General features: G+C 43.1%; 2 protein-coding genes across 4 annotated transcripts in view; both read left to right on the top strand.

Annotated features, from left to right (window-relative positions):
- Positions 1-15,059, top strand: part of mdh2 (malate dehydrogenase 2, NAD (mitochondrial)) — a 40,171-nt gene extending 25,112 nt beyond the window's left edge. The window contains exons 4-9 of the mRNA XM_070857359.1: positions 5,379-5,488; positions 6,706-6,831; positions 9,399-9,476; positions 12,386-12,485; positions 13,957-14,108; positions 14,737-15,059. Coding sequence (XP_070713460.1) covers positions 5,379-5,488; positions 6,706-6,831; positions 9,399-9,476; positions 12,386-12,485; positions 13,957-14,108; positions 14,737-14,868 — 698 coding nt within the window. The 3' untranslated portion in view covers positions 14,869-15,059. The remainder of the gene's footprint in view (positions 1-5,378; positions 5,489-6,705; positions 6,832-9,398; positions 9,477-12,385; positions 12,486-13,956; positions 14,109-14,736) is intronic.
- Positions 15,060-17,619: 2,560 nt separating this feature from the next.
- Positions 17,620-26,083, top strand: part of LOC139226524 (uncharacterized) — a 35,916-nt gene continuing 27,452 nt past the window's right edge. For 2 of the 3 annotated variants that reach the window (XM_070857358.1, XM_070857356.1), the window contains exon 1: positions 24,167-24,241. In XM_070857358.1, coding sequence (XP_070713459.1) covers positions 24,210-24,241 — 32 coding nt within the window. In that variant the 5' untranslated portion in view covers positions 24,167-24,209. Of the gene's footprint in view, positions 17,825-24,166; positions 24,242-26,083 lie in introns of those variants that run through there. The other variant, XM_070857357.1, reaches the window with a different exon arrangement.

The raw sequence follows: 26,083 nt of genomic DNA, 5'->3' as shown, positions 1-26,083 counted from the left end.
ACCCATTAAAACCATGGCAGTTTAGTTTTGCTTTCAAGTCCCCACACTATGGCCCCAAGTTTCGACATGATTTGCTCCTGATTTTTAGGAGCAACTGGTGTAGAACGGAGTATCTTAGAAATCGGAATTCTCGCCATTTAGTTTGCTCCAGTTCTAGTCAGTTAGAACAGTTTCACTTTTTGGAACAGAATTTTTTTTTCAAAAGGGGGCGGGTCCGGCCACTTACGCCTGTTTTCAAAGTTTCGTCAGTGAAAACTTACTCCAAACTAACTTAGAATGGAGTAAGTGAAGATTTTTGTACGCTCGAAAAAACCTTGTCTACAATTTAGAAAATCAGGCGTAGGTTACAAATTAGGCGTAGGGAACGAGGTGGGGGGGAGGAGGGGGAAGGGAAGTCAATAAATTCTGCAATCAATCCTTAGTTATTATTATACAAATAAATCCAACCTGAATAAAAATTTATAAGCAAAGAAAAGATTAAATAAACCATGTTCCTACCTGTGTGAAATAGCATCAGCCTTCGAGCTGCTGTGCTTCAGGCAGGCGTTTCATGTTGGAGACAGGCAGGGGTGTGGCGTCAGTGTCTCGACGGCAGAAAGCTTCGAGCTGAGCTGCGGTGCTTGAGGCAGGCCTTCATTCTCTTCGTGGCTGGCCGCGAAGAAGCAACACCGGACGGACCCAAGGCCATTCGGCCATGAGATATCAGCGGTTGGCCGGCAGCCGAAGAATCAGCAGCGGACCAACGTGAGGCCATTCGGCCATGAGATAGCAGCGGCATCAGTGGCTGGCCGGCAGCCGAAGAATTAACGCAGGACACACGCAGATCATTAAGGTTCTTGAGGCCATTCGGCCACGCTTTAGGGGCGGCGTCAGTGGCTTGACGGCAGCCGAAGGTAGAGCAGCAGCCTTCGAGCTGTGAGGGGCACTGAGGCCATTTGGACAAGGAGAGGCAGCCACATCGACAGTTTTATATTTAATTTGCAGAATGGGTGCTGCATTGTCAACACCACGTATTATTGCAAAGTTGAATTGGCACTCTTATTTCTCCAAACACACAGTCCTTAATTTGCATACACCAATGCAGCACCGGTTCTGCAAGTTTAGCAGTGAAAAGCTGAACTCACTGATTTCAGCAGGTGATTTATTCAGCAGTGCTGCTAAAAGCACTCCCTCACACACAGAAATATGAAAAAAATAAAATTACAAGCCTTTGCAGGGGTCCAAGAAACAAATCTTCACTTTTTCTGCAGTCCTTTTAAAAATGGCCGAGTGCCAAAGTTTGTGTGAGACTGCGCATGCGCGCACGCGCAGGGTTGCCGGCACCACGAAGGTTAATTTAAATTGTACCCGCCCCCTGCTACTTAGAAAATCGACGCGAGTGTTAGGCTCCGCCCCCTGCTGCCAAGAGCGCACCGCGCCAAGCAGATATCGAGCTCCAAGGAGCTCGAGAATATGGGAGTTTTTTTAAGCGCAGTTTTCTGAGCGAAAAACAGGCGCCCAGCTCGGAGGTGCGCCGTTTTCGCCACGGGACGAAACTTGGGGCCTATGGGTTGTACATAGAGCAAGCTGTGGGGTTGGTGATTGGATATTTTGTGAGCAGTGTGGTTATGACTGAGTTTAGTCATCCTGTGAAAATGTTTCCCTTTTCCTTGCAGTGTTATTTATATTACACAATTACTATTCCTTTTTGTAATTAATTTATTTTTTGAGTTGTGTACTAGATGGCTGCCATTTTAACACTTCAGTGCAGAGCTTGGGGGAGAAAAAAATATTTTAGGGCAGTATTATCCATTAGAACTAGTTCCTTGCTCATTGAATATTTGATTTTTTGAGACTAAATTCATAATTACTTTCTCTCCCAGCACTATATGACGTTGTGTTCACACCTTTCATTGCGTGAACAACTGCTTTAGCTGAGCTAATGGCATTTATTACAGCTTGGTTTCTCCAGAGATTGGAACCAGGCTGTTTCCACAGACTGGTGCCCATCCCCTGAACTGAACCTGTACACCTTGTCATTGGAGTGAATGGGTTAACACAGTGCTGGATTAACACGCATTCTTGTCTGCAGTTATACAATGGAAGGATGTATGGGATTCCCACCATACTCTCTTAGCAATTCCTGGATAATGCAGCCACAGTGTGTCAGTGCTTATCAAAATGGTATGCAAACATTTGTCTCCATTGTCTCTAGTCTAGTTTGATTGACTGGGGCCTGATAACACTGATCAGTTGAAAAAGCACACTAATTAATATATTTCAGACTAAACAAATTGTATGGTAAACGTTTATGAAGAATAAATAAATCTCTAATAAAGAGCTTGATGGTGCTTAATGTTAAACTGTTGAAATAATGTTTTAAAATACTTTGTAAAATGACAAAATCATCCTAATTCTGACTTGGATGACTGCAGTGTAGCTGCGGAGTTCCATTGAATCTGTCTGTGTCACTGCAGAAAACTAGATGATAGTGATAAGGTACAGCCAAAACCTTGCTGTATTTATAGCAGCCTGATGCCCCAGTCAATCAAACTAGATGAGAGACAATGGAGACAAATGTTTGCATACCATTTTGATAAGCACTGACACCGTGACTGCATTATCCAGGAATTGCTAATGCAGTGTGCACCTGGCCAGCTTTTATAAAATACCGATGGCTCGGTCATTGGAGATGACTATGACAATGGCTTGCCTTTTATTTGGAGGCTTCTGACAGACGACATCTAATTGTAAGCTTGCATTCTGTGACGCTTGTCTGATGGGAATCTGCAAATGAAATCATCATAGTCCCTCAAAGAGTGCACACTTTTAAACCTCCTGGGGAATCCAAGATAGCACAGCCAGGAGAGAATTCCTACAACAAAGGCAAAAGACTTGCTTCTGCAACTCTGTTTTAAAATTTGCCCTAGTCAAAATTTCACATGCAAGGATAAAATATAGAACTAGCCTTGCATGATGTAGGGTGCATCCCTAGGATCATTATTACAAAACTAATAGAGCATATTAAATGTTACACTTTGGCCTCTTGACAAATACTTTCCTCATATCCAACACGGGTCAGTTCCCATAGGTAAGCATTACTCCTATCAACTGAAACATGCCCTTGTATTCTGGGATAGGATGCCCTGGATGAACAATAATTTAAACTGTTAATTTAACTATATTACCATTGCATAGGAAATAGTGATTCATCCACCTTTTTGAAGTGAACTTTTACATACTAGCCAGCGATGGATTCCTCTATACTTGAGATTATACAGTCAGCTGAGATTTTTTTTCCTGGTGTGTAGTCAGAAAATTAATGCATTGTGTACAGTTTTGGTCTCTTTACCTAAGGAAGGATATACTTTCCACAGAGGGAGTGCAACAAGGTTCACCAGACTGATTCCTGGGATGCGGGGGATTATCCTATGAGGTGTGATTGAGTAGATTTGGCCTACTTTCTGTAGGTGATCTCATTGAAACATACACAATTCTTACAGGGTAGATGCAGGGAGGATGTTTCCTCTGGCTGGGGAGTCTAGAACCAGGGGTCACAGTCTCAGAATAAGGGGTTGGCCATTTAGGACTGAGATGAGGAGAAACTTCTTCACTCAGAGGGTGGTGAATCTTTGGAATTCTGTACTCCAGAGGGCTGTGGAGGCCCTGAGTATATTCAAGACAGAGATCGATAGATTTTTGGATATTAAGGGAATCAAGGGATATGGGATAGTGCAGGAAAGTGGAGTCGCGGTAGATCAGCCATGATCTCATTGAATGGCGGAGCAGACTCGAGGGGCCGAATGGCCTACCCCAGCTCCTATTATGTTCTTATTAATGTGACCACAATGCTGGATCAGCTTTGACCACTCGAAGGACTATTAGAAACAGTTCTTTATAAAGAAAATATAAATCTCCTGATCTATCCTAATGGAGCCCACATCAGTCTATTTATAATTTTTAAAAATTTGTTAATGGGATGTGAGCATCACTGGAAAGTCCAGCATTTATTGCCCTTCCCAATATGCCCTGAGAATGTGGTGGTGAACCGCTGCAGTCAGTCTGTGGTGAAGGTACTCCCACAGTGCTGCTGGGGAGGGAGTTCCAGAATTTTAACCCAGTGGCGCTGAAGGAACAGCAATCTAGTTCCAAGTTTTGTGTGCAACTTGGAGAGGAACGTGGAGGTGATAGTGTTTCCAATCGCCTGCTGCCCTCCTTCTAGGCGGTAGAGGTCACATATTTGGCCGGTGCTGTCAAGAAGCCTTGGCGAGTTGCTGCAGTGCATCTTGTAGGGGGTGCACACTACAGCCACAGTATTCCGGTGGTGGAGGGAGTGAATGTTTTAAGGTGGTGGATGGGGTGCCAATCAAGCGGGCTGCATTGTCCTGGATGGTGTTGAGCTTCTTGAGTGTTGTTGGAGTTGCACTCATCCAGGCAAGTGGAGAGAGAGTATTCCATCATACTCCTGACTTGTGCCTTGTAGATGGTGGAAAGGCTTTGTGGAGTTAGGAGGTGAGACAATCGCTGCAGAATACCCAGCCTCTGACCTGCTCTTGTTGCCACAGTATTTGTTGCTGACCCAGTTAAATTTCTGGTCAATGGTGCCCCCAGGATGTTGATGGTGGAGGATTAGACAGAGGTAATGCCATTTAATGTCAATGGGAGGTATCACTTGATCAAAATATTCCCTTACTAGTGCTGTAACTGACTGCTTTATTGAAGATTAAACCAAAAGGATAGATTTTCCATCCATTGATAGTTAGATGATCTTGTTTTATTATAGTGGAAGCAGCTCTGTTTTTTATTTTAAATTCTCATTTGTTTGCCCTGTTTTCTCTGCCTGCTATCTAGCTAGGCACATGCTGCTTATTCCTGATGGGACTATATGAATATTTCATGGTAATTCAGAATTGGGAGCCAATATTGTCGCCTTAATTTGCAATCGGGGTGTGACTATTGTTCTGCTGGAGAGTTTACATATCGCTGGCTGGGAAAAATCTCACTTCAAAACCAGATAAATGTCTGTTGCATTTAAGTTTATTGGATCATTTTATGATTGTTTTTTAAGGGTGCATTGTTTTTTCAAACAAGCAAACCTTTGGTTAAAATATGCACATGTAAATTTTTCTCAGTACACCTGTGTTTTATTTTGTGCTTGTCAGTTAGTTAGATTTTCTAGTTCTCTTACAGGTGTATTCAATAACTTGCATACTGTGTCACAACTGAAATATGGGAAAATAAATTGTATCTTGGTGTGGGTGAATACATTCTTTGAAGCATTTAATTAAAGATTATAGGTTTCTGCCTGTAGAAAATTGGGGGAGGGTTGTTAATTATGATTCTTAACCTTGCACAAGCTGTTGTGCAACATTAAATATTGAAATTCCATTTGATTGCAGGCATGACTCGAGATGATCTGTTCAACACTAATGCTACAATAGTTGCAGTTTTAACGGAGGCTTGTGCCCAGCACTGTCCAGAGGCCATGATCTGTGTCATCTCCAACCCTGTAAGTTTGTACTGTTTGCTGCTAATGCCAGACCTGTGCCAGCTACTGCAATTTGACGGTGTCGGAGCTGTTGTAGTTGGCTGCACTCGTCCATTCAGTCCCAGGAATGCACTGTGCAAAATTGAATTGTCGTCTTGCCTCCAGGGAGAAGTGAATGATCTGGGGTTTAGAAAGGAGCTCCTAAAATTAGGCAGGGGTGTAAAAACCTTGATCAATAACTCGTAATGTGCTTCTCAAAGGACTCTATGCACTTGACACTGCATCAGCTCAATGTTTCTTGCTCTCCTAATACTAAAAAAAGAAATGAAATGTTGTGGCTTTGGAAGTGATATGTTTCAACTACGATATATTCCCAGAGCCACTCAAAGTAGTCAACCAGTGAGGGATGCACAGCCAAGAATATAGCTGATAGTAGTGGTAAACTTCTCCAGTGCCCTGGTCAGACGATCTTGACTTCAATGTTCAGTTTCCATTAACGAAGACCGAAGGAAAGCATTTTAAGCCATTCTGTTGGTGCCGAGCCACATGTCTGATCCCTGGTTTAGCTTTGAGGAAAGACTGGAAACTGGGGCTTGTTGGCTTTGAAAGGACGTACCCGAGCCAGAACCTTTTATAGAAGTATACACACAATAAATGGCATAATCGGGAGCAATAATTCAAGGCTTGTTGAGAGACTAGAACAAGGAAGCATGGGCTAAATGTGATGAAAGAGGAATTTGGGACTTGTTGGGAAGCAATTCTTCATACGGAGAAGCTTTCTGGATAGGGTAGTGGTGGGGAAAGCCTTGGACTCATTCAAGAAAGGATATGGAGGGGAGCGGGCGAGTAGGTCTCGCTCCATTCTGAATGGACAGGCTAGGATGGGCCGAATTTCTTCCTCATTTGTAAGTATCCTGTGATGGGCATCACTTCTTACTCAACTGAATGGAACATATAAGCTGTAGATAATTTTGAGTAGCAATGCAATTCTCTTCCCCAACGGACAACTGTTGAGAATTGCACAGTTTGCTTTTAAGATCTTTGCAGGAAAAAACCCTCCTTTTTTCTGACTTTCAAAATTCCAGCACATCCATCTAAAAATGTGTACAGATAAACCAACATAGGCACAGCATTGTGGGGACTTGCGTTGAATGCTGACTTGTTATATTTTGGCTCTGGTGGTACTGCAATGTATTTTTGTCCTTCCCAGTATTAAGTCGACCTTTTCATTTTTCAAGGTGAACTCCACAGTACCAATCGCATCAGAAATTTTCAAGAAACTTGGAGTCTACAACCCTAACAAAATCTTTGGTGTGTCAACACTGGACGTGGTCAGAGCCAACACCTTTATTGGTGAGCTGAAGGTAAACATGGAACAGGATGGGCTATACTTTGGGACACAACGTACTGAAGAAAATATTTGACATTTATCCAAAGATGTATTTTGTTCCACGCATCTGCAGTAGCAATATTTGCCTCTTTTTTTTTTCTTTTTAAAGCTCATCTTAATTGTAAACCCATGTCATTTGGCATAAACCAATACCACTTCTGTGTCCCTCGTATTCCTGAACATTGCTCTTTTGAGGAAAGACTGGATAAACCGGGGCAAGGGCACTTTAACAAGAATTGGCACTAATCATTTTACAGTAGGGCAAGTATTTGGGACTCGTGAGCTAGTGGAGATGACTAGTGCAGCTTTGGTCTCTCAAAATCATCATCATAGGCAGTCCCTTGAAATCAAGGAAGACTTGCTTCCACTCTAAAAGTGAGTTCTTGGGTGACTGTACAGTCCAATATGGGAATTACAGTCTCGGTCACAGGTGGGAAAGACAGTCGTTGAAGGAAAGGTGGGTGGGGAGTCTGGTTTGCTGCACGCTCCTTCCGCTGCCTGCACTTGTTTTCTGCATGCTCTCGGCGACGAGACTTGAGGTGCTCAGTACCCTCCTGGATGCTCTTCCTCCACTTCGGGCGGTCTTGGGCATGGACTCCCAGGTGTCGGTGGGGATGTTGCATTTTATCAAGGAGGCTTTCAGGGTGTCGTTGAAACATTTCCTCTGCCCACCTGCGGCTTGCTTGCTGTGTAGGAGATCCGAGTAGAGCGCTTGCTTTGGGAGTCTTGTGTTAGGCATGCGAACAATGTGGCCCGCCCAACGGAGCTGGTCGAGTGTGGTCAGTGTTTCGATGCTGGGGATGTTGGTCTGGTCGAGGACGCTAACGTTGGTGCGTCTATCCTCCCAGTCCTCAGTGGTGCTCTGCTGATAACCAATAGTATTGCGGGAGACTTGAAGATGCTTGCCGTGTTTTCTTTCCCTGACATTCCGCAACCAAAAGGAAAGCTCTTGGTTTCCTGCTATCACAACTGACTTCGCTGAGATACTTGTTATCTAAGTAGTTAATGCAATGTTTTTCTGTTCTGTTCTCGAAGATAAGCTTATTTTAACTTAAGTTGCTGATACAGAAATTATAGCAGTTATTACATTTTAAATAATGGAATGACTGCATGTGGCACTTTCATGGAGCAAGTTCAGCCTAAATTTTGGAACCAGATCCGAATAGTCTACCGAACTACTGTGTAATGTTTAAATATTTTATCTGCCACCTCAGCTGGGGGCAGTGGGAGGGAGACTCCAATGCACCAAGCTTAGTGAAATAGGACCAGAGTTGAGTCGTTGCTTTGATGAAAACGGCACTCCTAAAATAACTAGTAAAAAGTTTCCGAATGCAATTTTTCCAGTAAATCTTATTATTGAACATCTTTCTAAAGAGAGACTGGATTCATAAAGTTAATGATTATAAAAGTACGAATCAGACTGGTATGTGCAATTTTCAGAACTAATTTCTCTGCGTATTGTAGATTCCAGAAACAGCATGTTAGACCTGCCTGAAGGTAGGAGTGTGTGCTAGTTACAGAAATCATTGGGGACAGTGGGCCAGTTTGACTGTTCTTTAAAATGCTACATGACATTGGGTGTATGTTGTCCCTTGCTAGACCTTCTTGATATATTGACATCAGCTATATTCCCAAAAGTCAAATGGTATACTCACTGCTGGTGCAAGTTTTAATTTCTTCAAATGCTCAACTTGATTTCTGTCTAAATGTTGATCGCCTTGCTTTCTTCCCATCTTCAGCAAAAATATTTGGCGTTTGCACCATGTTTTAATTTGGACCATTTCCATATTCATGGGGCCACTCGTTTCTATAAGCAGACCAAGTTCCTTATGTGCCAAAGCCTGTGTCTCTATTCTTTGCTGTGCATGGGTTAAGGCAACTTGTGTCTAACAATTAACCTCAAATTCCAATAAATCACTGATTGGAGAATATGTGGGATTCCCATCACTTCAAAGTAGAAAAGTAAGCATGTTGCCAGACTGATGCATATAGGCTAAACTATTCTGTTGGACTTATTTAGATAAAATTATAAGGAAGCCAAACAAAATTTATTGCAAGAAACTTGTAGCACAATAATTAAAATAAAATAACACAATACATGAACTAGCTTGTAAAGACAGTTCAAAGTTTTTGCAGTGCTTAACAAGTTCTTAGTGAAATGCGTGTTCATGGAGTTCCTACTCTGCACTACTTGTAAAGGCTGGGGAGTAGAAGACTTGGATATCAAGCTGTTTCTTTGCAACAATCGCAGACATGGTGGTAATTGCTTGAAATTGCACGTACCTCGAGACTTGTGAATACATAGTTTCAAACTGGCCTTGGCACCCGTCAATGTACTTTTTAAATTTAGCTTCTGGATACAAGTCATTGCTAATTTACTGACACTAACTGCTCCATCCTTTCATTTTGAAACTCCGGTTTCTTGGTTGTTAATGAATTGACGATTTGGTGCAGTGATGACATGTTAGCTTAATTCAATCACTTCTGTTAAATGTATTTTCAGCATTGCTAAAATGCAAGTGGTTTCTGTCTTGTTTGCAGGGTCTTGACCCAGCACGTGTGTCTGTCCCAGTGGTTGGAGGCCATGCTGGAAAGACCATCATCCCTCTGGTGTCTCAGGTAAGCAGGCAAGATAATGGTACTCAAGCGTTCTACACGTGGGAAATGAGTCCTAAATATATCACTGTTTGGCAGTTTGTGATTATTGAGGATTATCCTGAGTCAACAGTGAAATAAATTACAAAATTCACTTTCACATCATGCTCTTGAGAATGCTCAAGCATTGGGTCTGTGGTCAAAGATATTGCATGGATGTGAAAACTGGACTGTCTGATTCCATGTATCTGACATTCCGCATTCACTTTGAATTGAGATATTGAGCCCCTGTGCTAGATAGGTCCACTGGAGGGAAGCTGTTCTCCATCAATCCTATCCATTCCTTTCATTATTTTAAACACCTCCGTCAGGCGTTTAACCTCCTCTCCAAAATGTATATCCTAAGTTTACTTAGTCTCTCATCATAGTTTAAGTCCCTTTACTGCACCAGAATAATATTTTGTATAGTCACTGGGCATTCCAAGGGCAGTATATCCTTCCAAGAAAATAAGAGGGATTAAGAGAGGGTATGAGAATAGAATGGCATCCAACTTAAAAGGTCATCCAGAAGTCTTCTATAGGCTTATAAATAGTAAATGGGCAGAAAGAGGAGGGGTGGGGCCGATTAGGGACCAATAAGGTGACGTTTGCAAGGAGGCAGAGGGTATGGCTGAGTTGCAAAACAAGTGCTTTGCATCTGTCTTCACCAAGGAAGAGGATCCTGCCATAGACATAGTGAAGGAAGAGGTAGTAGAGACACTTGACAGGATAAAAATTGATAAAGAAGAGATATTAGAAAAGCTGGTTGTACTTCAAGTAGATAAATCACCAGGAGCAGGTGGGATGCATTCTAGGATGTTGAGGGTGGAAATCACGGAGATACTGGCCATAGCATTCCAATTCCCCATAGATACGGGACTGGTGTCAGAGGACTGGAGAATTGCAAATGTTACATCCTTGTTCAAAAAAGGGGGTAAAGATAAAGCCAGCAACTACAGGGCAGAAAGTTTAACCTCGGTAGTGGGGAAGGCTTTTAGAAACAGAAATCAGGGACAAAATTAAGCCACTTGGATAGGGGTGGATTAATCAAGGAAAGCCAGCACGGATTTATTAAAGGCAAATCGTGTTTAACCAACTTGTTCGAGTTTTTTGATGAGGCAACAGAGGGTTGCTGAGGGTAATGTGGTTGATGTAGTGTACATGGATATCCGAAAGGCGTTCGACAAAGTGCCACATAAAAGGTTTGTCAGTTAAAATTGAAGCCCATGGAATAAAAGGGGTAGTGGCAGCCTAGAGATGAAATTGGCTCAGTGACAGGAAAGAGAGTGCAGTGGTGAACGGTTGTTTTTCGGACTGGAGGAAAGGTACACAGTGGTATTGTCCAGGGGTCGGCACTTGGACCGCTGCTTTTCTTGATATAAATGACTTGGACATAGGTGTACAGGGCACAATTTTAAAATTTGCAGATGACCCAAAACTTGGAAGTGTAGTGAACAGTGAGGAAGAGAGTGATGGACTTCAGGAAGACATAGACAGGCTGGTGGAATGGGCGGATACGTGGCGGAAATTTAGTGCAGAAAAATGTGAAGTGATGCATTTTGGTAGAAAGAATGAGGAGAGGACATAAAAACTAAATGGTACAATTCTAAAGTGGGTGCACGAACAGAGAGACCTAGGGGTATGTGAGTATAAATTGTTGATGGTGGCAGGGCAGATTGAGAAAGCAGTTAAAAAGGCTTAGCAATCCTCGGCTTCATAAATAGAGGTATAGAGTACAGAAGTGTGGAAATTAGATAGAGAAACTGTTCCCATTGGCAGAAGGGTCAAGAACCAGAGAACACAGATTTAAGATGATTGGTAGAAGAGTCAAAGGTGATGTAAGAGAACTTTTTTTACGCAGCGCGTGGTTAGAATTTGGAGTGCATTGCCTGAAAGGGTGGTGGAGGTAGACTCAATTTTATCTTTCAAAAGGGAGTTGGCTAAGTATCTGAAGGAAAAAAAATTGCAGGGCTACGGGGAAAGGGCAGGAGAGTGGGCTTGACGGACTGAATGGCCGCCTACCATGTTGTATGATTCTAAAAAGATGCCCAAATTCAATGATATCCAAATAAGGTCTTTCATGTTCTATTCATGATGGAGTCCAACATCCCATCAGCCTTTTCGCTTGCATTTAAACCAATACCGATCAACCTCTAGCAGACCGGGACAGAGAGAGGGAGAAACACTTTACCCAAGACCCTGATTTTTTTTTTTTGTCCCCCTTCTTCTCCTGTAGCTCATCACTGCTACTGATCTGAAGTTCTGCAAAAGTTGTGCATATTCTGGTGGGCAGTAGTATTGAGCTTATTGACCCTTTGTGCTCAGATGATTTAAAGCTAGAGTCACTCAGCAGTGGTCACTAGAAAATGCAGAATGGACCAAGGAAATCTATCTCTGACCCCTGAAGGCAAACACACAGGTTTTGCTGTTTTTGAATTTAAATAAATATATTTAATCGGTTTGATGAATTTAATTTCTACCAGATCGACAAGCTCGCTCATGTACAAGTACGACGTCTGAAATCTAGAATCCTCGGGACCGAATCTGTGCCGGATTTTGGGTTTTGCCAGATTTTGGACGAGAAAAATCAATCTGAAATCCAGAATCCTCGGGTCGGAATCTATGCCGGTTTTTGAGTTTTGCTAGATTTCGGACCTCACTGTCGACGCTCCTTCCCACATGCTGTTCCTCTGCTCACTGATTCTCGTCGCTGCCTGTGGCCTCCCGGCGCTGCATTTTTTAAACCTGTTTCCCCGTCCTTGGCTGCCTCAAAAATATCCAGTTTTCGGATAATTCTGACGTTGTACCTGTATTTTAATTGTATGTTATTAAAGAATTGGCTTTATCCAAGCAGACAGTGAGTAGTGCTGACTTCCATTCTGTTTTGATTCCAGTGCAATCCTAAAGTGGAATTCCCCCAGGATAAGCTTGAGGCCCTGACCGGCAGGATCCAGGAGGCTGGTACAGAGGTGGTCAAAGCCAAGGCCGGAGCAGGTCTGTTCATAATTTGAAGCCATTTATAGTCAAAGCCCCAATATCAGTCCTGTTAGCCAGCCTCTCCATTGTGGGAGTTGGTTTGTGATTTCCCAATTCATCCCAAGATAATCCTGGAGAACAAAAAAAGCATCTGGTTTCTTTTCTTCACCACCAACCATCTCCTTAAACTACTCTCCCCTGATCTCCAACAAGTGTGAAGAGCTCAGGAACTTATTTGTCAGCAAGTCTGAGACCATCTGTTGAGTTGCCTCAGCTACTTTCACCCTCTACCCCCTCTGCTGACACTCCAGTGCAGTGCTGAGGGAGCGCTGCACTGTCGGAGGTGCCGTCTTTTGGATGAGACGTTAAACCGAGGCCCTGTTTGCTCTCGGGTAGATGTAAAAGTTCCCATGGCACTATTTCAAAAAAGAGCAGGGGAGTTATCCCTGGTGTCCTGGCCAATATTTTTCCCGCAATCAATAGAACAAAAACAAATTATCTGGTCATTATCACATTGCTGCTTGTGGCTGAGACACGTCCGTGGTCGTGAAAGGCACTATATAAATGCAAGTCTTTGCCTTTCTGTAGCTGGAACCCAGATCCCCCTCTCGTTTCTCTGCCATCTCCACTCATGCCTCTCATCCAGGAGGCCCACCTCCTGCTTTCTCAACTCATTCCCACTAAACTAAGTACCCCTACTTGCCTTCCTGGCCTGCATTGTAAATGGTTCCCATTTCTTGGGTACTGTCACCGTGCCTTTCATCCCCTCTACTCCTCTGTCCTTGCAAAGAATAGCACTATCTGCAACTTATCTTTCCTATCAAGAGCTTGAATGTCCCACCCCCATCATTTGCTCCCATATCCCTTCTCCCTGCCTCCTTTGAGAGCCTGCTTAAACACCATTCGACCAAACTTCTAGTTATCCTCTTAATATATTCTCTCAGCATCCTTTACACCTGTGAAGTGCCTTGGGACATTTTTCTATATGCAGGCGCTATAATAAATTCAGATTGATGCTCGAGGGCAGTGGGGTTTGACGCAGCATGTATCACACGAACTAATTGCTGTCTGATGTGTCAGCAGTAATACTGAGCTCCGCGCTTCAGCTGGAGCCCAAACAACTCGGCTTGATGGTGGCTGAAAGTGTGTGAAGCACAGGTCAAATGGCAACATACTGAATAGTACTGGGGAACTGGAGATGTACAGAATCTGCCCAACATATTGTCCTTCAAGTGACAAACTGAAGCATGTTTGCGCGAGAGGCTTGAACAGATTTCCTTTAGCATGTGGAATTGCAGTATTTCTGGTTTGGCCCTTTGATTTACAAGTGCCGTTGCTGTGTGTGCACACAGTGCTTTTTCACTGCTATGTGTTCCATCTTTAACGGGGGGTGGGATTGTTTTTCTGGTTCTTAACCAGTAAGCGTTGATGTGGTGGTGTGCATTGTGGATTTTAAGGACGATTCTTGACTCTTCTGTCCAATGTTTAGGTTCTGCCACCCTGTCCATGGCTTATGCCGGTGCCCGGTTTGTTTTCTCGCTCTTGGATGCCATGAATGGTAAAGAAGGAGTGGTGGAATGTGCGTTTGTCAGGTCTGAAGAAACTGAGTCGCCGTATTTCTCTACACCGCTGCTTCTCGGGGTGAGTTTGTGCGCTGGGCAGATTGTTCAGCTGTTCAATAATGATCAGCAGAAACCTTTTTTTTTCCTGCCCCACTAAAAACTGCAAATGGTCAGCATCTTAAAACAGCCATGTTCTTAAAATCTGATCTGTCCTATTGTGCTAGAATTGTTGTCTTTTTAAAATTGAAATGTGAGGCCTACTTGCTGTTTGTGTATTTCAAACTGCAGCTGGGAGGAGCAAAGGTGATATTTCCACCGTCACAACCATGTCCCATCCCCACCCACCCCCATACCTTGTGTACACATACTTTCCAGCAGAGACCAGGCTCCAGGCTAGTAATGGGAACTGTGAAAGGTATCACATTTTCCTTCGCCTCCATTCCCTCTTCCCCAGGGATGATGATGACCAACTGTATAGCATCCAGCTGCTGCCTTGGCTGAGATCACAGACCAGGAAATGAACCCGAGACTTCCCTTAGTGTAACTGTGTGTATCGCTTCATTTGTAAGATTTCTCACTCTATTATTCTTGTCGGCTAAAATGCATCACGTCCCTCTAAGCTGTCTGCTGTTTTTAAAATTAGTTTTCTAATTTTGGTGTATTTCATTTAAAAAAAAAAAAAAAAAACTGCCCTTTTTATTTTCTAGAAAAATGGCATTGAGAAGAACCTTGGTCTGGGCAAAATATCTGCTTTTGAAGAGAAGCTTGTAGCTGAAGCGATGGTTGAACTCAAGGCTTCTATAAAGAAAGGAGAGGACTTTGCGAAGAGCAGGAAGTAAATGAGTGGTTGCATTGATGTGTACAGAATGGTAAAACTCTGACCTGCTGCAAACATCCCAACACGAGTGGCCATCCCATAGCGTTGGTCGTTGCTGTATGTCTGTGCTGTTTGCTAGCAGTTTTTAAAACTTCGATTCGTCGTGGCAGATCTCTTAAGCTCATCATTAAATTACTAGCACCATTTCTCAAACATTGTGTGCAGTTTTTATTTTCTCCAATGAAGACAAGTCAATCTTCTGCTCTGTGTTGCATTGTAAAGATTGTGTAAGTAACAGTGCATCCAGAACCTTGGCCTACATGTATGTACGTGCGTGCTCGGTGTTTGGAAATACCTTGCCTGAGAGGATTTCCAAAGTTGGAATACACAGCTGAGTTCTGGGCTTTTCCTTGTGCCTCGGGTTGTTTTTCTACATTAATTGCATTATATAAATGTAAGTTGCTGCTTGTTGCAAAGCAGACCATAAACTTGCATCTTCTTGACAAGTGTCTGTTAAGTTTTTTCTCTTCTGGTCCCATCCCATACAATTTGAGATGCATGTAACTCCTTTTAAAAGCAGTTGAACATATCTTTTAATCTATGGGGAAAAGGCTGGATAGCACAGTGGGGTCAGTGCATTGTTGAGGCCACATTCCAGAAGCAAAATTGCTGGGTCTGTTTTCCCCCCCACTTTGGAGGAGAGTTTGTGACCAGTTCTTTGGTGGGAGAGGGTCTATACTACAAATTGTGGTCATGCCATACAAAGGCCATTGTGGCAAACATCTCACTATTGGAACAGAATCTAATTTTAAAATGCAGCCAAAACCTACGATAAGACTGGTGTCAGATCTGGGAAACCACTGATACTCCTCACTGGGCAAAAGGAAAACAAGAATCTTATTCGGATGAATATTTCTTGTGATCTCTTATTTTTGTGTCCTTGAAAGTCAGTTATGTTGTAATCTTCTTGCCTTTGATTCCTTTATATCATCCTCAGCCTCTCCAAATCACTCCCTCACCTTAAGACACTGCTTAAAACCTACCTCTTTGACCAAGCTTTTGGTCTCCCGTTCTAATATCTCCTCCTTTAACTTGGTGTCAGTTTTTGTCCTATGAAGCGACTTGGGATGTTCTACATTAAAGGTGCTATATAAATGCAAGTTGTTGCGTAGCATTTAATTAGATGATGCCCAAGCCCAAGGACCCGGTTGTGATGTGAACTGGATATTGTGCCTTTCACGTGTACTTCTCCATTCTTTCAGTAGGAAGACAAAGTAAGACGAAGCCTGATGCAAATCGTTTAACTTGCTGCACAGTAAAGCAATTTAAGAAAATCACACTTGCATAGAAACATAGAAAATAGGTGCAGGAGTAGGCCATTCGTCCCTTTGAGCCTGCACCACCATTCAATAAGATCATGGTTGATCATTCCTGCTTTCTCTCCATACCCCTTACTTCACTCATTCTCACTTCTCTCCATGTTTGAAGAGCTAAGCCACGTCCCCTGTCCTGTTTTGTGGGCTGACTGACTTGTTTTTGGCATGCCTTTTCTTTTCTGGATAACTTCTAACTACAAAAATCTGCCTCCTGCATCTTAGCTTCTCGTCAGGCCTACACCTTGCAGCCTCTTGTTTAGAACCTGACTGGGTTCCTCAAGTGGGTCTCTTTCCATTTTGAGTATTTGCAAGGCTGGGGCCTAGGTTTGAGTGAGCAGTCTGGTTAATTTGAAAGAGTAATTTTTGGGGGGGCCAATCTTCCTGCTCCCTCTTGGTGAAGACATTGACTAGTTGCTGGGGAATGGTTCTCCAGGCAGCTCCGCATCCTTGCTCAGGTGTCCATTGTTCATGTGTGATTGTCAATGGTAGACTCGTGACTAAGGTGGCATCAGGGGACATATAGCAGAATGGATAGCAAGCTGGCTACAAAACCGTAGGAGTTAAGGGTAGCTCCTGAGCCTGGCAAAAGGTGAGAAGTGGTGTTCCATGGGGACTGGTGCTGGGACCATTGTTCATCATTTACATTAACAATTTGGACTCTAATCAGAAGTGCAATTTAAAAATTTGCGGTTGACACCAAGTTTGGGGTGGTGGGTACAATTAATACTGAGGAAGAATGTGACAAAATACAAGACATTAATAAACTTATACAATGGGTGTGTAATTGGCAAATTAATTTCAATATAGATAAGTGTGAAGTGGTGCATTTCTGCAGGAAGAATGAGGCCACATACTCCTTGTATAATGGAGTCTCAGTGGGATCATGGAGCAAAGTGATTGAGGGGTCACAAATCTCAAAATAGTGAAGCAGGTTAATATGGCCATAAACAACAAACTAGCACTGGGGTTTATTTCTAGGTGGATAGAATTAAAAAGCAGAAGTTGTTAAACTTGTATCGAACCATGGTTAGACCATGAGTACTGTGCACAGTTCTGGTCTCCATATTATAAAAAGGATATCGAGGCACACGCCACATCCCTGCAGGAAGTACATTTGCCCAACTAATGTCCTTCAAACTCTTACGCCTGGTAAAAGCAGGCATATAGCTTACTTTTACCAGCGTAAGAGTTTTAAAACATAGAAAAATTAAATGTAATCACTCATTTTTATATTTAAAAGCCCTGTCCATTAAGGTAAGTTTATTTTTAACCCTATTAAAACACATTAAAAAGAATTTAACTCTATTAAAAGACATTTAAAAAAAAAAAAATGTTTTTCTTAAATCATTTAATTATTTAATTTTAAATTAGGTGTTTATTTATTTGTTTTTCTGTGTTTTAGGGAGGTATTCTCATTGATGATAATGGGAGCTCCGTTTGTATTGGCTCCCATTACTATCAATAAGAATACTAGATGTTCATTGGTGGTCCAGGCCCATATGATCCCTGGATATGAATACATACCTGGAGGACATGTTCCCCTACGCTGGACTGCGAAACTAGGCCTCCGACTGGAATCCTTCGTTCTTCTGGGACCACCAGGTATTTTCATAAATACATTTCGGGTCGGAGGAGTTGTCACGAAGGAAGCCGCCATCGCAATTCCCCCGCCCCCGCCCCCCAGCTAGGTGAGCACATGAGAAAGGAATAGGATATGCTGACCAGGTTAGATGAAGTAAAGTGGGAAAAGGCTCATGTGGAGCATAAATGCCAGCATAGGCCAGATAAGCCGAATGCCCTGTTTTTGTGCTGCAGATTCTCAGTTTGTGGGGCCATTACAGCCAAATCCAATCCTGCGTGATGGAAGACAGAAATTTGCACCATTAGACTTGTGTAACTTAGCTGAAGAGTTTTTGAAAAATTAATTAATTGAGCTTGCGCTGGACATTTAGGAATAAGAGTAGTTGGAGAATTTACAGAATGACAATATTAAAATGGAAAAAAAAAAGTTAAAAATACTGGTCAATCCTAACTTAAAACTCAGCCAGCCATTGTTGTGAAGGCTTTTGGTTCCAGATCTCGTAAGAATGCGGTTTCCTAATTGCTTGTTGCATATTAACTTTGTGATCCGTGTACAAGGTCACACAGGTCCCTCTGAATGCAAACATTTCCCAGTCTCGCCATTCAGAAAATATTCTGCTTTATTGTTTTTCCAACCAAAGTGGATAGCTTCACGCTTCCCTACATTGTATTCCATTTGCCATGTTCTTGCCCACTCAGTCAACCTGTCTATATCTCTCTACAGCCTCTCTACATTTTCCTCACAACTTACTTTCCCACCGAACTTTGTATCATCAGCAAACTTGGATACATTACACTCAGTCCCTTCATCTAAGTCATTAATATAGATTGTAAATAGCTGAGGCCCAAGCACTGATCCTTGCGGTACCCCTCCAGTTACAGCCTGCCAACCCGAAAAGGTCCTGATAATTCCTACTGCTTTCTGCCCATTAACCAATCCTCAATCCATGCCAATATATTACCCCCCAATCCCATGAGTGCTAATTTTGTTGGGTTGATTGGATAACCAATTGAAACCTGCTAAAACCCAACTAGTAGCACAACACAACCAGTGATTTAAAAAAAAAACCTCCAAACCTTTAGGAGTGGTATTGTTCTTTTACTCCCTAATGGCCAGGATACAAATAAGCAAAGCTGCTGTTAGTCAAATAGAGAGCAAGGGATTCAGTTACATTATGGATTCAAATTAACAGTTTCCTCCAATACTTTTAAATGTTAAGCAGTGTATAATTATCAGCTCGAGTATTTTGCATTTCAGTTCAACTCTCCCATCTGAATAGGCTCACATGCAGTTTAGAACATGACATGAAAATTGTGCTTAACTGAAGAAATTGGGCTTTTACAGCTGCTTAAACATTTTGTAACATTTTAAGGTGAGATTAAAAGCTAAAATTAACCTTGTGGTTCTCACTGTAGTAAGAGGAGGAACACGACATAGTGCCCACGAACTGTGCCAGAATACAAAAGGGCACTAGCTTCCTCAATCTGCCCAGCTTGCGTAGCTAGCGACATAACTGCAGTCAAGAGAGCACCTGTGAAATTGAACATGTACCACCATGAACAATGCAATTTTAAAATTAAACTGCACACTACAAAGTAGTGGTACTCAATACCAAGCCGGGAGTTGTTTGCTTTTTTTTTGTGGCCCAGAGTTACATGTACTTCTGCATCTCCATTTACAACTTACTGGGTGTCGAATGTTAAGTAAGTCCGTGCTTTCCTGGTTCTTTTAACTTATTAGCAAAAAGGAAATGAAATCCTATTGCACTTCCATGCAGTAATTGACAGCCTCATTTAGATAGAATAATTCGCCCTAGTACTTATTTTCCTATACAAGCTTTCGCTTAGCAACTTCTGGTGCTTGAAAATAGCTTGCGGACAGACCAATCACTGTGGTACATTTCTTAAAACAGCCCCGATCCAAATGACAGTAAAATAGTAATTGAATTATGCAGAATGCACTGGATGAAGCAAGAAAGACCACAGATGAATCAAAGGTTAGGATTGGCTCGCGAGGAAAAATGTATGCCAAGCCAAAGAAGACACTATTAGTCGGGTTAACGGAAAACTTGGCCAAAGAGTTGGGTTTTAAGGAGAGTCTTAAAAGGAGGAGAGGGTGATGGAGAGACTGAGGGGTTCATGGAAACATAAGAAATAGGTGCAGGAGTAGGCCATTCGCCCCTTTGCGCCTGCACCACCATTCAATAAGATGTTGGCTAATCATTCACCTCAGTACCCCTTTTCTGCTTTCTCTCCATACCCCTTGATCCCTTTAGCCATAATGGCCATATCTAACTCTTGAATATATCCAATGAACTGGCATCAACAACTATCTGCAGTAGGGAATTCCACAGGTTAACAACTCTCTGAGTGAAGAAGTTTCTCCTCATCTCAGTCCTAAATGGCTTACCCCTTATCCTTAGACTATGTTCCCTGGTTCTGGATTTCCAACATTGGGAACATTCTTTCTGCATCTAACCTGTCCAGCCCTGTCAGAATTTTATGTTTCTATGAGATCCCCTCTCATCCTTCTAAACTCCAGTGAATAGGCCCAGTTGATCCAGTCTCTCTTCATAGGTCAGTCCTGCCATCCCGGGAATCAGTCTGGTGAACCTTGGCTGCACTCCCTCAATAGCAAGAACATCCTTCCTCAGATTAGGAGACCAAAACTGAATACAATATTCCAGGTGAGGTCTCACCTAAGACCCTGCACAACTGCAGTAAGACCTCCCTGCTCCTATACTCAAATCCCCAAGCTATGAAGGCCTTCTTCACCGCCTGCTGTACGTGTATGCCAACTTTCAATGTCTGATGTACCATGACACCCAGGTCTCTTTGCACCTCCCCTTTTCCTAATCTCCCATTCAGATAATATTCTGCCTTCGTGTTTTTGCCACCAAAGTGGATAACCTCATATTTATCCACATTATACTGCATCTGCCATGCATTTGCCCACTCACCTAACCTGTCCAAGTCACCCTGCAGCCTCTTAGCATCCTCCTCACAGCTCATACCACCACCCAGCTTAATGTCATCTGCTAACTTGGAGATATTACACTCAATTCCTCCATCTAAATCATTGATGAATATTGTAAATAGCTGGGGTCCCAGCACTGAGCCCTACGGCATCCCACTAGTCACTGCCTGCCATTCTGAAAAGGACTCATTTATCCCGACTCTCTGCTTCCTATCTGCCAACCAGTTCTCTATCCACGTGAGTACATTACCCCAATACCATGTGCTTTAATTTTGCACACCAATCTCTTGTGTGAGACCTTGTCAAAAGCCTTTTGAAAGTCCAAATACACCACATCGACTGGTTCTCCCTTGTCCACTCTACTAGTATCCTTAAAAAATTCTAGAAGATTTGTCAAGCATGATTTCCCTTTCATAAATCCATGTTGACTTGGACCGATCCTGTCACTGCTTTCCAAATGCGCTGCTATTTCATCTGTAATAATTGATTCCAACATTTTCCCCACTACTGATTACCCGTTTTCTCTCTCCCTCCTTTTTAAAAAAGTGATGTTACATTAGCTATCCTCCGTCCATAGGAACTGATCCAGAGTTGATAGACTGTTGGAAAATGATCACCAATGCATCCACTATTTCTAGGGCCACTTCCTTAAGTATTCTGGGATGCAGTCTATCAGTCGCTGGGGATTTATCGGCCTTCAATCCCATCAATTTCCCTAACACAATTTCCCGACTAATCAGGATTTCCTTCAGTTCCTCCTTCTCACTAGACCCTCGGTCCCCTAGTATTTCCGGAAGGTTATTTGTGTCTTCCTTCGTGAAGACAGAACCAAAGTATTTGTTCAACTAGTCTGCCATTTCTTTGTTCCCCATTATAAATTCACCTGATTCTGGCTGCAAGGGACCTACGTTTGTCTTCACTAATCTTTTTCCCTTCACATATCTATAGATAGGGAATTCCCTGTGTGGGACCAAAGTGACCGAAGACATGGGTATCATTAGTGGAGAAAAGGCTTGAGGAGATGTATAAGAAACGTGAGTTAGAGGAATGGAGTGTTTGGTATCAGCAGCTCTGGAAAAGATTAGAGACAGACGGGGGCAAAGTCACGGACGGATTTAAACATAAGGACGAGAATTTTAAATTTGAGACCTTGGGGAAACAGGAACCATTGTAGGTCACAGAACGGAATGGTGTGGAGGAGAAGATGGGTGGGAGAGTTTTGGAAGAGCTGATGTTTTCAGAGTGAAGTGTGGAAGGCTGGCCAAGCAAACATTGGAATACTTGAGGTGACAAAGGCATGACTGAGGGTTTCCGCAGCAGATGGGAAAAGGTATTGTCGGGGCAGACGCAGGCAATGCTTTGAAGGTGGAAGTTGGCGGGCTGTGTGATGGAGAGGATATGGGGAAGGAACTCGGCTCGGAGTTGACCAGAAAGCTGAGGTTGTCAACAGTCTGGCTCAGCCTGAAGCAGTCACCAGGGAGGGGGAATTGAGTCAGTGTCAAGGGGACAGAATTTGTGTCGGGGGTCAAAGCGGATTGATTCAGTCTTGCCAGTGTTCCGCTGAGGTTATTGTTTATATTTTCTGGAGGGGAAATGCAATACATGAAGTGTGGCCTCCCTTCCCAAAAAAAGCTTGGTATCGCACAGGTCAAACAACATCCTTCTTGTGACCTATTGTAACGGTTTGGAAGGATTGCACGGTTACTGCACAACTATATCTGGTTGATCTGACAACTCAATTGCAGTACCATGTAAAGCCCAACTAGAAGGGGGTTTTACATCCAGATCCCCCACAAAGAATTCTTCAATAAAGAAAATATTTTCTAAAAAGGCAAGGCTGCTCTGCCCTTGTTTTCCCAACCATATGTTCAGGAATACACGAAGCCAGAACAGAAAGAAAGAAGGACGAATTGCATTTATATAGCCTTTCACAGCCACCACACATCTCAAAGCACTTTACAGTCAGTGAAGTACTTCTTGGGTGCAGTCACTGTTATAATGTAGGAAATCGCAGCAGCCAATTTACACACAGCAAACTCCCACAAACAGCAATGTGATAATGACCAGATAATCTGTTTTATGTTGATTGAGGGATTGGCCCAGACCCCAGGGATAACTCCCCTGCTCTTCTTCAAGATAGTGCCATGGGATCTTTTAGATCCACCTGCGAGAGCAGATGGGACCTCGGTTTAATGTCTCTTCTGAAAGACAGCACCTCTGATTGTGCAGCACTGCACTGGAGTGTCAGCCTAGATTTATGTACTCAAGTTCCTGGAGTGGGACTTGAACCCACAACCTTCTGACTCAGAAAGAAGAGTACTACCCACTGAGCCACAGCTGACACTGGATAGAAAAGCTTGACGAAGGAATATTTGATACTTGTACTGCTGTTATGTGAGCCCATCGCTAAGGGTGCACTTGCTCTGTAAATTTAATGTCACTGTCAAGCAGTTTCCACTTCATAGCTGTGTTCAAGTTACAGCATCTTTAGAGTTAAGATTCAACTAGATTCTGAAATGGAGCAGTGAGACTTCCCTCTGGGAGAGGTGGTTGTAACTAGCTTTGCTGCACTGTGGAATACAATTCAAATGCAATGTCAAGCCTCATTTAAAAATCTTGGCACTTGCTGACATTTCCATTCACACTCGCCATTTAAGTTTTAACTACTGGAAGAGGTGGAACCATCCATGCACAGAGCTCTGCCACACCGAGGAATTGAGTTTAAGCCAGAATAAATGATCACACCCAGACTGGTAACTGGAATGCAAGTTCACTGTAAGTCTGTCAGTGTAATGTTGGAACATAGGAACGGGAGTAGGCCATTCATCCCCTCAAACTGGTTCTGCTATTCAATTAGATCATGCCCGATCTGTATCTTAAATCCATCTGCCTGCCTTGTTCCATAACCCTTAATACTTACTGAGCAAAAATCTATCGATCTTAGTTATGACATTTTCAATTGCCCTAGCCTCAATAGCTTTTTATTGGGGGACGGGAGAGAGTTCCAGATTTCCAGCACCCTTTGTGTGAAAAAGTGCTTCCTGACATCACCCCTAAACAGCCTGGCTCTAATTTTACAATTAGACCTGATCTGCACTCACCCACCACAGGAAATTGTTTCTCTCTATCTACCCACATGTCTCACTGCACACAGCATAGTAATTTTCCAATAATTGTCACTTAGGCAAACAATATTTACAACAGTCCTTCACTGTTGATCAAACAATAGCAGGCTGCACACTGGATTATATGTCAATTATATATTCACTGCTAGAAAATTGGAATCTCAAGTCATAAGTTCTTTGTACCTGTCTACAGATTCAGTCATGTGCTTTTTCAACATTGGAATAGCCTGGGGCTGGTCGAGTATCACACGAGAGCTGCCATGAGACTCCATGGTAGAGAAGAGGGTGGATATTATTGCCTTGAATGGAGCTGTCACACTTACACATTGCAAGCAGGTAGACCAAGTGTGTCATGTATCTCACACTACTGTACATAACTATCTTACTATGCTATACATGACTGTAACTAGAGATGACCTGTAACCACTAGCTTACCTTACTACTAGGGGTGCACTTGCAGGAGACACTGGATACCTGTCCCAGACAGGTATATAAGGACAGGTCTCAGGCAAGTGTGGCATTCGAGAGCTGTGTAATAAAGGTGCAGGTCCTGAGTGACCTTGACTTCAGTATGTGCCTCGTATGAATCTGTACTGCAGGGACAGGACTTTACAGTGGCGACGAGTTACGGGATCACAGAATCCACAGAATGGCGACCAACGGCTCAGAGGAAAAATAAACTGCTGGAGATAATTAGGAGGACTTTATAGAAAGGCTCCAGCAAAGCTTCGTAACCAAAGACTGGTTAGGCGACGATAAGGCAGACAAGAGAAGAGTCCATCTCTTGACCAGCTGTGGCTCGAAAACATACGCCTTAATGAAGGACCTGCTGGCACCCGAGAAACCAGCAAGCAAGTCATTTGAAGAGTTGAGCACACTGGTAAGAGACCACCTGAAGCCAGCGAGCAGCCTACACATGGCCAGACACAGGTTCTACAACTGCAGACGCTGTGTGGGCCAGAGCATATCCGATTTTGTGGCGGAACTTCGGAGGTTGGCTAGCTTTTGTGAGTTCACCGATGAAATAAGGAGAAACATAGAAACATAGAAAATAGGTGCAGGAGTAGGCCATTCGGCCCTTCTAGCCTGCACCGCCATTCCATGAGTTCATGGCTGAACATGCAACTTCAGTACCCCATTCCTGCTTTCTCACCATACCCCTTGATCCCCCTAGTAGTAAGGACTTCATCTAACTCCTTTTTGAATATATTTAGTGAATTGGCCTCGACAACTTTCTGTGGTAGAGAATTCCACAGGTTCACCACTCTCTGGGTGAAGAAATTCCTCCTCATCTCGGTCCTAAATGGCTTACCCCTTATCCTTAGACTGTGTCCCCTGGTTCTGGACTTCCCCAACATTGGGAACATTCTTCCTGCATCTAACCTGTCTAACCCCGTCAGAATTTTAAACGTTTCTATAAGGTCCCCTCTCATTCTTCTCAACTCCAGTGAATACAAGCCCAGTTGATCCAGTCTTTCATGATAGGTCAGTCCCGCCATCCCGGGAATCAGTCTGGTGAACCTTCGCTGCACTCTTTCAATAGCAAGAATGTCCTTCTTCAGGTTAGGAGACCAAAACTGTACACAATACTCCAGGTGTGGCCTCACCAAGGCCCTGTACAATTGTAGCAACACCTCCCTGCCCCTGTACTCAAATCCCCTCGCTATGAAGGCCAACATGCCATTTGCTTTCTTAACCGCCTGCTGTACCTGCATGCCAACCTTCAATGACTGATGTACCATGACACCCAGGTCTCTTTGCACCTCCCCTTTTCCTAATCTGTCACCATTCAGATAATAGTCTGTCTCTCTGTTTTTACCACCAAAGTGGATAACCTCACATTTATCCACATTATACTTCATCTGCCATGCATTTGCCCACTCACCTAACCTATCCAAGTCGCTCTGCAGCCTCATAGCATCCTCCTCGCAGCTCACACTGCCACCCAACTTAGTGTCATCCGCAAATTTGGAGATACTACATTTAATCCCCTCGTCTAAATCATTAATGTATAGTGTAAACAGCTGGGGCCCCAGCACAGAACCTTGCGGTACCCCACTTGTCACTGCTTGCCATTCTGAAAAGTCCCCATTTACTCCTACTCTTTGCTTCCTATCTGGCAACCAGTTCTCAATCCATGTCAGCACACTACCCCCAATCCCATGTGCTTTAACTTTG

Source organism: Pristiophorus japonicus, chromosome 16 (assembly GCF_044704955.1).
Source record: "Pristiophorus japonicus isolate sPriJap1 chromosome 16, sPriJap1.hap1, whole genome shotgun sequence".
NCBI classification, from domain to species: Eukaryota; Metazoa; Chordata; class Chondrichthyes; family Pristiophoridae; genus Pristiophorus; species Pristiophorus japonicus.
This window is presented reverse-complemented; position numbering and strand designations above follow the sequence as displayed.